This window comes from Falco peregrinus, chromosome 3 (assembly GCF_023634155.1).
Source record: "Falco peregrinus isolate bFalPer1 chromosome 3, bFalPer1.pri, whole genome shotgun sequence".
Lineage (NCBI taxonomy): Eukaryota > Metazoa > Chordata > Aves > Falconiformes > Falconidae > Falco > Falco peregrinus.
In genome coordinates this window covers 109,533,675-109,547,886 of record NC_073723.1, presented here as the reverse complement: position 1 = coordinate 109,547,886, position 14,212 = coordinate 109,533,675, and the positions used below count along the sequence as shown (strand labels likewise).

At 50.6% G+C, this 14,212-nt stretch overlaps 1 protein-coding gene across 2 annotated transcripts in view; it reads left to right on the top strand.

The window, feature by feature from the left end:
- The window catches only part of EPHB2 (EPH receptor B2), a 129,709-nt gene extending 117,617 nt beyond the window's left edge, over positions 1-12,092 (top strand). For both annotated transcript variants that reach the window (XM_055800330.1, XM_055800329.1), the window contains exons 12-16: positions 112-327; positions 2,725-2,874; positions 6,792-6,985; positions 7,673-7,828; positions 10,796-12,092. In XM_055800330.1, coding sequence (XP_055656305.1) covers positions 112-327; positions 2,725-2,874; positions 6,792-6,985; positions 7,673-7,828; positions 10,796-10,904 — 825 coding nt within the window. In that variant the 3' untranslated portion in view covers positions 10,905-12,092. The remainder of the gene's footprint in view (positions 1-111; positions 328-2,724; positions 2,875-6,791; positions 6,986-7,672; positions 7,829-10,795) is intronic.
- Positions 12,093-14,212: the final 2,120 nt, after the last annotated feature.

Here is a 14,212-nt window from a genome sequence, read left to right as displayed (position 1 = left end):
GGCTGTGTCTTGGCACACGATGTCAAAGGAGTCTACTAGCCCTTTGCCTGACCATGGCGGGCCGTGAATTTGCTCCTCTCATGTGGACTCTTTCCCTTCTCTTCCCCTCAGCAAAATGACGGGCAGTTCACGGTGATCCAGCTGGTGGGCATGTTGCGGGGCATCGCGGCAGGCATGAAGTATCTGGCCGATATGAACTACGTGCACCGGGACCTGGCTGCCCGCAACATCCTGGTGAACAGCAACCTGGTCTGCAAAGTGTCTGACTTCGGCCTCTCCCGTTTTCTGGAGGACGACACCTCTGATCCCACCTACACCAGTGCACTGGTAAAGCTGCTCATCCAGAGGGGGAGGGATGGGTGGTGAAGGATCAGAGATCCCCCCTGGAAATGGGGAACACTTTTTCAGGGTGCTAACGATGGAAATGAGGTGCTGCTGGATGGGAAAGACCAATTAAATGAACCAAGGGAGACTTTTTTTGCAAGATCCTGTCCAGTGGGCCAGTGGCTGTTGATGGGCCCTATGGACATCCCTGTGGATAACCGAACCTTCTTCCAACCACGTCTGCAAACACATACATGTCCCTGATAAAGCCTTTAGTTGGAATGCTGCATTATACCCCCCCAGCATGGACCAGCTGGGGGTCCTCTGAGATGCTGCCCTTGCAGATTCGTTGCCAGGGCAGCAGGTCTGGGGTTTCTTTTTTTCACCATCCCTGTCCAATCTGCCCTGCTGTCTGGGAGGCTGTGATCCTTTTTCATGTCACGTCACAGGCTCAGCCCCAGCGACGATGGAGTGAAGAGTGGATGCGTGCTGGGTGAAACCCTGCAGTTCCAGATACTGATCTAGATAGTCTGTCGGAATTAGAGAAACATTCCCAGAAATGGTTTCCTGATCACAGAACAGCTTGACAGGATCCCCATGGTGCCAGTGACACAAGTCCCACCGAGGACTCGGGGCCTGGCTCAGGCTACAGAATGTGCGCCAGGACCAAAGGATAATTTGAAGATTTTGTTGTTGTTCTTGTTCAGTGAGATTGCAGCCAGGACTTCTCGTAAATACCACTGTTCGCAAAGGCATACAGAAACCCTCTGCAGTGATGCTAGAGGATCGATGCCTGCATACAATGGCTGTGACAGGACATCTTGGAAATAAGTGTTGATAGAGCTGGGGCATGAGCTGTAGGAAACCATCTCTCCCAGATCTTTCCAAGCTGCCAGTGAAGAGATGTCTGGCATAGCTCTTAGTGAATTACCTAACAAACACCTAAAAATGTGCACTTTCATTCTCATCTGAACTTGTGTAGCTTCAAACATCAACCTTTCAGTCTTATATAGTCATCCTATAGCTTTTAGAAACACTAGCAACATTCATTTTTCATGACATGATACTTACATGCAATTAACTCTCCCTTTGTTAAGCTAAATACATGGGAGCTTCTAGTGTTTGCTGCTGTTTTCTATTCCTGTTACTGTGCCTGTAGCTTTTCTCTCTTTCATCTCTCATTTATTCTTCTTAAACTGTGGGCACTGTAGCAGGACACATATAATCTATAATGATAGAATATGTGCACCCACTATAACAAAGTACCTGGAGTAATGATGTCTTCCTCTTCAAAATGCACCATCCTCAAATGTCCCAAGATGCAGGAGTGTTTTTTATTCTAATTACCCCAGAAACCTTGTGTTCATGGATGGGAACAGCCACAAGATATGGCTTGGGAGGTTCATGCTGGACCGAAGGAAAATCTCCTTCTCCAACAGGGTGATGAAGCTCTGGCTCAGATCACCAGAGAGGTGGAAGGTCTGGCAGAAGTGAGTTCCCACAAGGATCCTCCAAACATACCCAGTCTGTAATTTCTACTTCAGGACTTCTTTTTTATCCTCTTTTTCAATCCATTGCTTGTCAGGAGCTCTGTTAAGAGTATGCCTGATGGAGAGGCTGTCATGTTTGGTGTGGAGTACTTGGTCTCCCCCTCCTGTGGAAAACAAAATATTTTGTCTGAGGTTTGTGGCTGTGAGAAGATTAAGGAACATTATCTTGTTTTCATTATTCTAGCATGTGTAGGGCCTGAGTCCTAGTAAGTCCTAGGAGACCCTTAATAAGACACGGTAATTATTCATTGACAAAGTATAATGTTCCGTAATCTTCTCACAGCCACAAAATGCAGGCACTTTTGCTTATTTTTCAGCATAGGGGAAGATTTTCCCTTCAGAAGGTCCCCTGAGTTGTGAATGCTTCGAGTCCAAAGAGCCTGGTGGAAAATCAGGAGTCTGCAAGGGCTTAAGCAGAGTGTGGCAGTCCCAGTGGCCCCGTGCTGGGTGCACCATTCCTGTCCCCTTCGGTGCAGAACTCCTCTACGGGGGTAGAAAGTCATTCTGATTTCTCCAGAGCTGCTCTTGCCCAGCAGGATGATGGAGACCCCAGCGCCCACCCAGTCCATCCCATTTCTCACCAGTGTCCATGCATGCCATACTAAAGAAGATCACAGAATCTCGGCACGGTGGGGCTGGAAGGCACCTCTGGGATCATGGGATCACCGTGTCCAGCCCCTGCTGGAGCAGGTTCCCCCCGAGCAGGCTGCACAGGATCCATCCAGGCGCGTTTGGATGTCTCCGGAGAAGGAGACCCCACAGCCTCCCTGGGCAGCCTGCCCCCTGCTCCGTCACTGGTTTCAGTCATTCTTTCTTTTCCTCTTACCGGCCTCTCTGTTTTTTCCTGCAGGGTGGGAAGATCCCAATACGGTGGACAGCACCTGAGGCAATTCAGTACCGAAAATTCACATCGGCCAGCGATGTGTGGAGCTACGGAATAGTCATGTGGGAGGTGATGTCGTATGGCGAGCGGCCTTACTGGGACATGACCAATCAAGATGTGAGTTGTTAAGAAACAAGGAGAAGAAACACTGAAATTGGGAGCATTGCAAAGCCAAAGCATGGCTACAGCTAGACCCAGCCTGTGGCATGTCCAGAGCTTCCCTGTCGTGGGAGATGTGTCCAAGGTCAACACCTTTGGAAGAAGTAATGGGGATAACTTTGGCTTTTGGTCCCATTGTGCGGTTGTGGCAGAAGTTTGGGACTGTACAGCACCCACTGCGGGTAGGACAGGGTTAACGTGAGCATCTTGAGGGTGGTAGGCATGTCCAGGAGCAAAGGGAGCAGGCACGTGGAAAATAAAATGCTGCCACAGACCTGAGAGCTCCTGGAGCAGCAAGCAGATCTTCATCTGCAGGAGACCACAGGCATTTGGTGGAAGTCTGTTCTAGACACATCGAGTTGTAAAATGGTTTGAGTTTGAGGGAACCTTTAAAGATCACCGAGTCCAACCCCCCTGTCATGGTCAAGGACATCCGCCACTAGATAGTCGTTAAACCTGCCCTGGCAAGCTTGCCCTGTGATGTGTAAGAAGTCAAGCATCTTGTACGCAGCTAGAATCCAAACCCACAAAGTATTTCAGGACATGCTTAATTTTAAATACTTGATGACTCTTCTCTAATTCAGGTGGAACTGTTATGTGCACTCCTTGCTCCCTGGGACCCAGGCAAGTTTCCGTGAGCCCTTGCCCCCGTGCAAGGGGGACCCGTGGCTGCAGTCCACTCCACCACAGCAATGCCATGCTCCCTCTACCTCCTGATACCTGGGTGGTCAAAGCCCACCCATCCAGCAGCAATGAGTGCTGTGCAGCATGCTACGGGTGTCCAGAAGACCCCTTTGCTGTGAGGGTCGTAGGTCTCTTGTGACGTTGTCTCTCTGAAGAGCTGCCCTTCTTCATGCAGTCTCCACCTTGTGAACCCTCAGGATTTCCCGGGAGGTCCCTTGGTTTGCAGAAGGCTTGTCTTCCCCCCTGCTGCAAGCCTGACTCTTGCAAACCTGCATGCTACAGCATCTGCCTGGCTTCCAGCTTGTTTCAGAGCTGCCTCTGGGCAGTCCGCTGGAAGCCTTCAGACTGTCACCTCCATCTCCATCATCCTGTGGTCTCCTGAAAAACCCCTGACTCACAGGGAGAGAGTGAGCGCCAGCTCCCACCTGACTTGTACCACTCCACCCACCCCGATGGCAAGTCAGACAACTGTTTTCAAGTCAGTATAACCCCATCTGAAGAAACCACGTCAGGTTTCTTCAGAGTGGGACAATTTCCTCACTCGTGCTTGGTGGGAGAGTTACTCAAGGTAGTTCCTCACACCTGGAATGGATAGATGATATCTTTGCACCTTCGGCTGTTCACAGCCTTGCCTCAGGCCCTGGCATACCAGAAAAATCTTTGCATCAAATCTTTGAGCCAAAGGGGAAGGAGTTAGGGGTATGCCGTTCTCAGAAAGGACAATTCCCCTCCTGTTAAGGCTTTTATCGCCCACAGTTTCAAGGATTTCCTGCAGCCAGGTGTCACCGCCCTTCTCCCTGCCTCAGCATCCCTCTGCACGCGTAGCGCTCTGCCATCCCTCTTCCCTTCTCCTCCTCCCCCTGGCTTCCTTCTCTCAATGGTTCCTCTTGCTGCGACCCCTGCTCTGCAGCAGCACTGCTTCAGCCGGTGGGGATGGCAGAGCCCATGCCCGTCTCCTTGGCACAGCCTGCTGCGTGGCGCCTGTCCCCAGCCTCTTCTTCCCCTTCTGCTGCTGCAGGCCATGGTGCCCCTGAAGCTGTCGCCACTTAACTGCAGCTGGTCCTCCCTGCGGGTGAGCGCGTGGCTGATATTCCCTGCAGATTAGCCTCCTGACCCCGGGGTGTGAGCGCCTGGGGAGGCTGGGGCGGGAGAGGAGGCGGGGGGCGCAGCATGTGCCCCCTCAAGGGATGTGTCTGATGGCAGCGAGGCGGGTGGCTTGTTGGGAAACCGTTTGGTCCATGCCGGAGGCGAGTGTTTGATGCTTGAGTGATGACCCTCCCCAGCCCTGCTCCCCGCCATGCTTCCCCTCCCCTCTGCCTCGGATACATCTGCCATCCAGAGCGCTGGGAGAGGGGACAGCTTGCACCTCTTGGGGGAATCCCTGAACAGGAGCCAAGAGCTGCACAAAGCACACCGACAATGCTTCAAGTCGGACCTTCACAAGCCCAGTGGGGCACCGTCATATCCAGCCAGGGGGGGCAGAAGGGAGGGAGAACTTCCCTCTGGCACGTTTTGACATCAGCGGTGCGAGCCCCCATCTGTCTCAGGTCAGCATCTCCAGCACCTTGGCCATGCACATCGGTGTCTGGAGCACCCTCCAAATCCATTCTCCGCCTGAAGCCACAGTCTGTCTTCAGCCCTGCCAGATGCCCCACCTCATGCCCTGGATTGCTTGGCAGGGATCTGTCCCTACCCTTCCTTGCAGCAGCAGCCTTCTGCTGCCACAGCACCTCCAGTGCCTTCTCTCTACCAACCCTTCCCTGCTGCTTTCCCAGTCCCAGCTGCAGTGTCCTCAATTTTCACCATGTAGCCTTCCTGCTCAACATCACGCCGCTGTGTGGGGATCGCTACTCCTTCCCCAGGAGAGTGGCGCAGCCCTGGGGTAGCCCAGCAGACACGTTTCTGTCATTGGAAGTACGCAAGACGTGGCTGGCCAAAGCTATGGTAGACTTGATCACGTGGATTATCACATGGATCACATGGAGAAGAGCCAGGGACATCGAGGTCCTTCCTCTGGATCCCTGAGGGAGGTTCTGTCAATCTTCCTCCCCTTCTTCATCATCTCTCTGGAGAGTTGGTCATTTCCAAATGCCACCCTGGTTTTCAGTTCCTGCAGTATCCCTCAGTTCTGGTTTTTATCCTTGCTTCTGGGTTTTGTGGCCATGCACAAGCCTGTTTGTAGTATCCAAGGCTCCTTCTGCTTGCCTTTCAGTGCCCTTGCTATGTGTATGACCGTAGGACGTACAAGGCCAAGAAGGTAGGAGAAGACTGCCTGTCCCGTACCTCTGTCAGAGAAACATATGCCCCTGGACGAAGCTGTGCAGCTTCGTCCTCCTTGATCACCCAGATGGGGATGGAGGGCTCCATGTGCAGAGTGACAGGGAAATGGGGTTCCCCTTGAAGAAGACCCTCTAGCCCTGGTGCACGTGCTGTTTCCACTGAATGTTGCAAGACCAGACGTTGTCCCAGGTTGTGTCGTGCCCTAAGTCCAAATGGGCAGCAGCCAAAGCCATCTTGTGTGGGCCCACAGAGCTGCAGCATGGCTTAGGCAAGGTGAGCTTCAACCCTGCTCCACATGCCGTAGCAAAGCTCTCCTGTGCCGGGCTTTGCTGACCAAGGTCTTGGTCCCCACTGCTGTGTCCTTTGGTCTGCATATGTAGAAGATCATGGGGAGATGCAGCCCTTACTGCTGGCTCAGCACACCCAGCCCTGTCCTGTGGCACAGCTCTGGCTCCTGGAAGGGCTGGGTGGTTGGCAGGAGTAGAACTGGAGGAAGGAAAACACGAGGGCAACTTCCCCGGGCTGGAAATCACAAGCAGATCCTTCACCAGATGAGGATGTTCTCCTCCCAGTAAGCTGTGTTGTTGTGCTGTGTCCCTGTCTGAAAACATGAACCCTTATCTCTGAGTCACCTTTCTAGTGCCTGGAGCTGCAGGCTCACACGTGCTCTCTTTCCCTAGGTCAGGAGACGGATGGGCATGGCTCATCACAGGACAAGGTGACAGGCAGAGGGTTGGGAGTTCAAGAGGAGTGTGTGGTGGTGGCCGAGGTGGTGGGCAGCACTAAGGGTAGGCAGAGCAGCCCCAGTGCAGAATGGCTGGCCCGCCCACCCTCAGGATCCAAGGAAAGGAACGTTATGGATTCAATAGGTTTTATTGCAACTGTATTGATCTCTTTGACTCCTCTTGCAGGTGATAAATGCTATTGAACAGGACTATCGGCTGCCACCCCCTATGGATTGTCCAAATGCCCTACACCAGCTCATGCTTGACTGTTGGCAGAAGGACCGAAACCATAGACCCAAATTTGGGCAAATTGTCAACACCTTAGATAAAATGATCCGAAATCCTAACAGCCTGAAAGCCATGGCACCTCTCTCCTCTGGGTATGTATCTCTGTCTTCCTCTTGTCCTTTCGCTTCTGTTTGCAGATCGGCTGTCCTTCGTGTCCTGCTGGGCACCATCCTGGCATCTCTCTAGGCTAGCTAGAGAGGCAGTTTGGCCTGTGTTGTTTGGTCCTTTATAGGAAAGGCATTACGGGATGTCAAGGTCACCCTGTCCCTGTCCTTGGGCAGGTTAGATCTGGTGAATCCAGACGGCTCACTGAGCTGGACAGTGTACTCTGTGCAGTTAGAGGAGCATCGTGGTTTCACGTGCACATGATTGCTGGGTGGGCGTGTTGCTTTGGTAGCCCAATCTGGCAGGCAGTGGAGGCAGATGAAGCCTTATCAGGCAGTACGATGTTTCCTGGACGGGGTGGGAACACACCAGCTTGGGGGAAGCACTGGTCCCATGATGAGAATGCATTTTCTCCCCTTATGCAGCCAGGATTTGAGAGCTGTGTCCCATCGCCTTTGATGGCTCCTACAAACCGATCCAGAAAGACTTCTGTGATGCTCTATACATAATCCTTCCTCAGTCGAACAGAGTGCTTTCTGGGGGGCACTTCTTAACGCGGTGCGGTGCAGGCACTGTGAAGGATGCTGGTCCAGGTCCCTCTGGCTGATGGAGGGTGCAGAAATACACGTGCTTGCTGCTGTTTGCTCTGCTCATTCCCCCTTTCTGTGTTTCAGGATGAACCTCCCCCTCCTCGACCGCACAATCCCAGATTATACCAGCTTCAACACTGTGGATGAATGGCTGGATGCCATCAAGATGAGCCAGTACAAGGAGAGCTTTGCCAGTGCTGGCTTCACCACCTTTGACGTAGTATCTCAGATGACTGTAGAGTAAGTGCCCAGGCTTCTAGTCCCAAAGCACAAGGAAAAGTCTCAGTAGTTCAACAACAATTAGTTGCTATTGAACTAGATCTTATTTTCAGATGATGTTGCTTTTTATAGAGTTTGTTGCTTTGTGGACCCACTTGTAGTCTGTGCTGTTTCTGCAGAACTGCTCTGTTCTGCAGGCTCTGTCTTGTCTCCAGACTGTCTGTCGCTCTGGATCTGCAGAATTCATTTCCACACCATCACACTGCATGTGTGTGAGAACATGCTGTGAGAACCAAGACCCCCACCAGGGTCTCTGAAACCCCAACATGGAACAAATGGAGATTTCAGGCTGGCATCAGACAGTTCTCCAGCCACTCAAGAGCACTTTCAGGCTCCACGTTCCTCTTGGACGTATGGTGTATTGGTGATGGAGACAAGCACACTGCAAACAAATTTCTGCCTAAGAAAGGCCTCTGAAAGTCCAGATGGTTTCAAGTTTGTTCTGAATTGCCTTGCATCCACTAAAAACATCCCTCGGTGGCAGAGTTTTAGCAAGCTCTGCAGAGAAAGCAGGCAGCTGAAATCCATTTGTGGTGGTTTTTGAAATCCCTTGGGGCTAGCTGGAGCTTTGATGCCTCTGGTGAAAGATTTGTGGTTGGTTGCAGTTAGTTTTAGAAACCCTGCCTAAGAAAGTGGCAAGCATTAAAGCCATCTGTAAGTGCTGTGGTGCTCTCTGCCTGGTAACCAGGAAGGTTTTTTTCTATTTGGTGCCTAATTCCAGAGTTTCAGTGTACCGATGAAACAGAACCCGTTCACGCAACAGCCCAACTACATTTTTAAATTTTTTTTTGGCTTTTTTTGTTCTTATTTGCTTCCATTTTGCTGAAATTCAGCTGGCAATTCTGGTTATTTCAGTACATCTGTTTTAGAACCCCAGGGCCCTGGGGATGATTTTGGCACACTAAAGGCTGTGTTCATACAACAGAAGAGGGTTCATAAATTCTGAAGGTTAGCAAGGAAGAACTTGGACCAAATTGGGACATCACACCCGCACCACAACCCAACCCCTGCAGGTGGTCCAGCTAGTGAAATCTGTTTTTTCATGGACATGCTCAGTGTCCCTTAAGTGCCACCTCTCCCAGTTCCTTAGCCCAGCCCTCACAATGTCTTCCAAGTCCTTGCCAGGTGCCTTCATCAGACACAAGGGTATCCTCAGCTCATGTCTCCACCAGTTTTGGCAAACCTCCCTCCCACATTCCTCCATGCTTGGCTGGCCATAATAATGGAGAAAAGGACACTCAAGTCCTTTTCCTTGGGAAGTCATGCTGCAACATGAAAACATGAACATCTTGAAACCACGTTCTAATGGTCAGTAGTCTCTGCAGAAGTAGATGGTCATGTAAGTGGAGTTGCTGTTTTCTTCAAATTTGGCTAGCCAGCAAAATGTAAATGTTTGCTGAAAACTGATTCAGTTCATCAAATCCACATGGTTTCAACACTGACCTTCTGGAAAGGTCTCTCACTGGTGTGTCTGCAGGCTGGACCACCTGGCCCACCAAATGGTCTGTGTGCAGGGCAGAAAGCTTGGGAAGCACTGGGCTGTGCACGGCCACTGCCTTACTCTGGGTTACAGACATCGGTGAAGACTTTGGGCTTTGTTTCCAATCGGAACAAAAGCCAAAGTCAAAGTGCCAAACTCATCCAAGGAGGAAAATTCCCTAGCTCAGCACGTTTGGCTGCGGCGGAGGAGGGAATGGAAACCCTTTGGAAGAAGAGCTGTCCCTGTGAAGGATGCTGTCCTGGTTGCCAGCCGCGTGCTGTGCTAGCAGGGTTCCAGTTTGGCTGAGCAGCAGCAGAGGTGTGTCTGGGACGTTCACCCTCACACCAGTCTCCCAGGGCATGGGAGACCCCAGTGGTGGTCTCCAGTCGGCTACCACCAAGCAGAATGCGTACATCTGTGGCACAGCCCCGTGCCCAGCTTTCCTTCTTCATACTCCTGTTGTTTGACCGAAGAAGCAAGGTCTAAAGCAAACTCTGAAGCAAACATACAGGCTCATGTGCCACTCATGCTAGATGACTTTTTCCACCTTTCCATGGAGCTCCTATTTGCCCTTCTTTGCCCAGTGACTTCCACTCTAAACAAGACAAGGTTTTTGCCACACTTCCTCGTAAGTCTGTTCCTAACCCTCTAGGAAGGAGAAAAGGCAACTGAAAATCCTTAGAGGGAGGTATGGGTCGTGTCCCATGAATGCCATCCGTTCCCTGACCAGGAGAATTCATGACTGAGATTTATCCAAGAGCGAGATGAGTAGCAAACTCAGCTGGAGTGATCACAGATAGGACCAGCGCAGGGTCACCCTCATGCTCTTGGCATGACCTTTGTTTTTCCCAGATGCCTACTAGCTATAAAAAAATAGAAGCAGTGCAAAAATTACATCGCCCTCATACATATCCTTGCAAAGAGGATAAAGAGCAAAAGTTAATCACTTCGTGGCCTCATCAGATCAAAGGAAAAGTAGCAAGGACAGCCAACATCTGCATAGGGGGAGCGAGGTGCACACTGGTGAGGGTATAGCACATCCCGTTCGTACGTCTCCAGGGATGGAAAAAATGGGTTACTGTGTCACGAAATAAGAGAGAGGATCCAAACGTGCCAAGAGAGAATGAAAATGGTACAAGGGTAGAATACCTAAGGCTAACTCACCCACAAGCAGTGAGCAGAGCCTGTGGTGGTTGGTTTCACGCTCTCTGTTGGGGTTCAGGTGCTCTGGGGGTGCTGTGGTAGGCAGCAAGTGCAAAGATGAGGAGGATGAGCTGGGAAGAGTCAAAGAGGAGGAGTAGAGGTTTCACCAGGTTTGCAGGCATTTGCTGCAGAATAAATCTGCAGAAACTTCAGCTCCTGGTACACCACACGCTTACCTGTGATCTTGTTCTGCTGTGAGAAAAATGTCTTTTGATGCTTATGTGTTGTTTCTTTTCCTCCCAAAGGGACATTCTGCGAGTTGGGGTCACTTTAGCAGGACACCAGAAGAAAATTCTGAACAGTATCCAGGTGATGAGAGCACAGATGAACCAAATTCAGTCTGTGGAGGTTTGATAGCTACGTGTCCTCCTCTTCCTCGAGGCCCTGCTCCCCTTTGCCCCTGTATGTTCAAGCTCCAGTTCTTGAGTGTTCTGCGTGGACCAGAGACAGACAGCTGCTCTGAGGATCATGGCAACAGGAAGAAACGCCGTCATCAGCAACAAGAAGTCACCAAGAGCTTCTAGAATTTAAGCAATGGAAAAAGGGAACAAAAAAAAGACAACTATTTTGAAAAAAAAAACAAAAACAAACACAAAAACAAAAAACCTATGAAATATTTTTAAATAATAATAAAGCAATTGCATTCTTGAAAAGGGCTCCAAGACCAATGGGAGTCTCCAAAGGAAGAGAAGAGCAGCTTCATCTGTTTCCTCTTGCACAAGGCTGCTGCAGCTGGGCGCAGGCACCTCTGGAGCAATGAGACTTTTTCAAGAAGATGAATGCAACGAAAGGTCACGAGAAGCACTTCTCTTTCTCACGTGGGATGGCAGCTCTGGGAATGGCCTGCAGCCAGCAGTCCTTCCCAACAGCCACTGTTAGGAAATGAAAGGGGAGAGAGAGCTGAAGCTCTTTGGTGCTGTGGAACCAAGTGCATCTCAGAAATTGATGGACTTCTTCAAAAGCTGAAGACTTTTTTTTTTTAAAAAAAAAAACACAAATAAACTGAGACTAGAAGAGGCTGTTTCCGACAAATGAGAAGGAATCTGTAACGCTTGGGGGGGTGGGTGGGGATGGGGAAAACCAATCCTTTTTACATCTCTTACTTTCTCTTGTCATGGAACAGTTTTGTGAGTGACAGTTTCCTAAGGGTCTGTCCATCCACCCTCCAGTGGCATCATTGTCTCATACATATCACATGCACAAGACTTTTAGTGATGTCCTCACTAGATGCCAATGATCTTTTCCCAGAAGACTTCCCAAGTACAGTATGTAGTAGTTTTTATTACAAATGCTGACGTGTACCTTTATTTTTCAGTTGTCATTGTTGGGGAGATTTGTCCTTTTACCTTGTTTTGTTAACACCAGTTTGTGAGTTTGGGGTTGGAAATTTTTGGTTGGGTTGGTTTGGTTTTTTTTAATGAAAAAAAGAAATGACATCGCCAAGCATCATATCATTCAAGAACTTAAATCCCTTCCCTGTGGAAGGATAAAATTGCAGCTTATTGACAATATGCTGGGAGAAAAAAATTTTTTATGTGCACATTTCCTCCCATTTGCTTGTTTCTTATTTTGCAATTGGTCATCACCTGACAGATGTGTTTCAAAATGTGAAATGACCAAGATGAAATGACCACCTCCTCGATTCAGGGTGGCTGGTGCAGGGGTGAGCAGCACCACCGAGGGTTTGGAAGTGGGGGGTGGCGGTTTGCAGGGGGGGAAGGGAGAGATGGGGAGGGCAGCTGGATGGTGGGAGGGGATGGTGGCCCTGCAGCTGGCTGTCAGAGTCCTTTGGATGTGTCTGACTGCTGAGAAAGGTGCATGGTTGGTGCATGGACCATAGGAAGGCAGGGTAAGCCTGGTCCCCTTAAGAGGAGCTTGCGGCATGTGGTTGCTTGAGTCTGACTTGTGCTCGCTGCCAGGTTGTGGGTGGTTCACTGTAGTAACTCAACTCTGTGGATGTGCTCTGTGCCCTTCGGGGACCCGGTGCCTTCGTTAGACGATGCACTGGGGGCTCTGAGGCAGCTTCAGCCTCAGCCGGTCGCCTCAAGGAGAGCCTGAGATGGCAAAGGCAAAACCGCTGATCGCTCAGGTCTCCAGAGGCAAAATGCTGTGGTTGGAGCTGAATGGTCAATCGATGGATTTATAAATAACTGAAATAAATACCTTAGTTACTGACCAGGTCTTTGGTACATGTAAATACCACCAAGCAAGCACAGCGGGGTATGAATGAGGATCGGGCTTGTTCTCCCTGTTCAGCACCATCTGGCATCCTTTGAAACATGCCTACCACTGCCCACCGTCCTCGGGCCACCCGTGGCATATTTCCACGTGCGTGGCCCTGGCCAGCAGAACCGGCATTTACCAGCCCTTGGCTGCCATTGCCATGTCGTTCATAGGGTTCTCCACTAATTTGCAGCAGCACGAGGTGTGGAAGGCATGTTCATGGGGAGCTGGTTTGCTGTATTTTCCAGAAGCTGAATCCAAGAGGAGGCGTGTCTGCTGTGGATGAAGCTCCCAAGCTGTCTAGACCTCTGTGGCCAGACACCATCTCCCTAGACTGCTTGTAAAATATGAGGCCATTTATAAAATACTTAGCATTTGCCACTTCCAGACCCGACAATGAAAGCAGCAGACCGTTCCCTCCAAGCGAGAGTTACTTTGCTCTCGCATCGTCCCAGTGTTCGGTGCACAGCTTAAGCAGCAGGGGCCTTACCCAGAGGAATTTTCCCTCCCGCCCCTATTCATCTGAAATCTCTAGTGTGGTATTGTATTTTCGTTTGTTTACAGCATTGCCTTGTCCTTGCATCTGAAAGTGCATCCGTAGTCACGTAGCAGGTGTGTGCTGGGACCACGGGGACATGTTCTGTGCTCGGCGTCCACAGCGCATCCCCTCCAACAGCAGTGCCGTTGCCCTGCATCTCTTTCAAATGGCAGAATATGATGTCGAGTGAGGAAGGGTGTAGAGACGTAGGTGAGGAGACCGAGGCATATTGTATGCAGGTGGTGCCTGGACATCATCGTCCATCTGTCCTATATCCAGCCTGCTTTAGCCTCTGTTTCTAGTGAAGGGATGCTTTTCATGCCTTTGCACTTTAAAAGCACTGCTCCTGATCAGGAAATGGGCTCAGCTTTGAAAGAACAGCATGCAAAAATCGATGGCAGCAACTAAACCACACGAAGTGCTTGCAGAGGGCACACAGAGAAACAAGAAGCTTCTCCGTGGTCCCTGACCTGCAAGAAGCATGGAGCAGCGGTGAGGACTGCTCATGCGGTGCGCCGCTGTCTCACATCGGAGCTGCTGCATTTGAGCAAGGAACAGTTGACAGTCTTTCCCAAAGGCGTGTCTGAAGCTGTTTGGTGGCCGTCCAGGGTGAGGGAAGTGTGGTGCTGTGCCAACTTGTGTAGCCACAGCCAAGCGGCTCCTTTATGTACAAGAGAGCTTTGCAAGGAGAGCTGTCTGTCCAGAAAACTCACCAGCAAATTCCTATGGGGCAGCCATGTGGAAGGAGCACATGATGCCCTTCAGTTGTCCTGCCCAGACAATTCTTGAGTGTTGTCTGCCATCCCTCACGTTCCTGCAGACACTAGGGAGGAGCAGTGGCCAGGCAGCATCCCCTTTAGCACCAGTCGTTATTAGACAGGGCTTGGAAGGGCACTTCAGG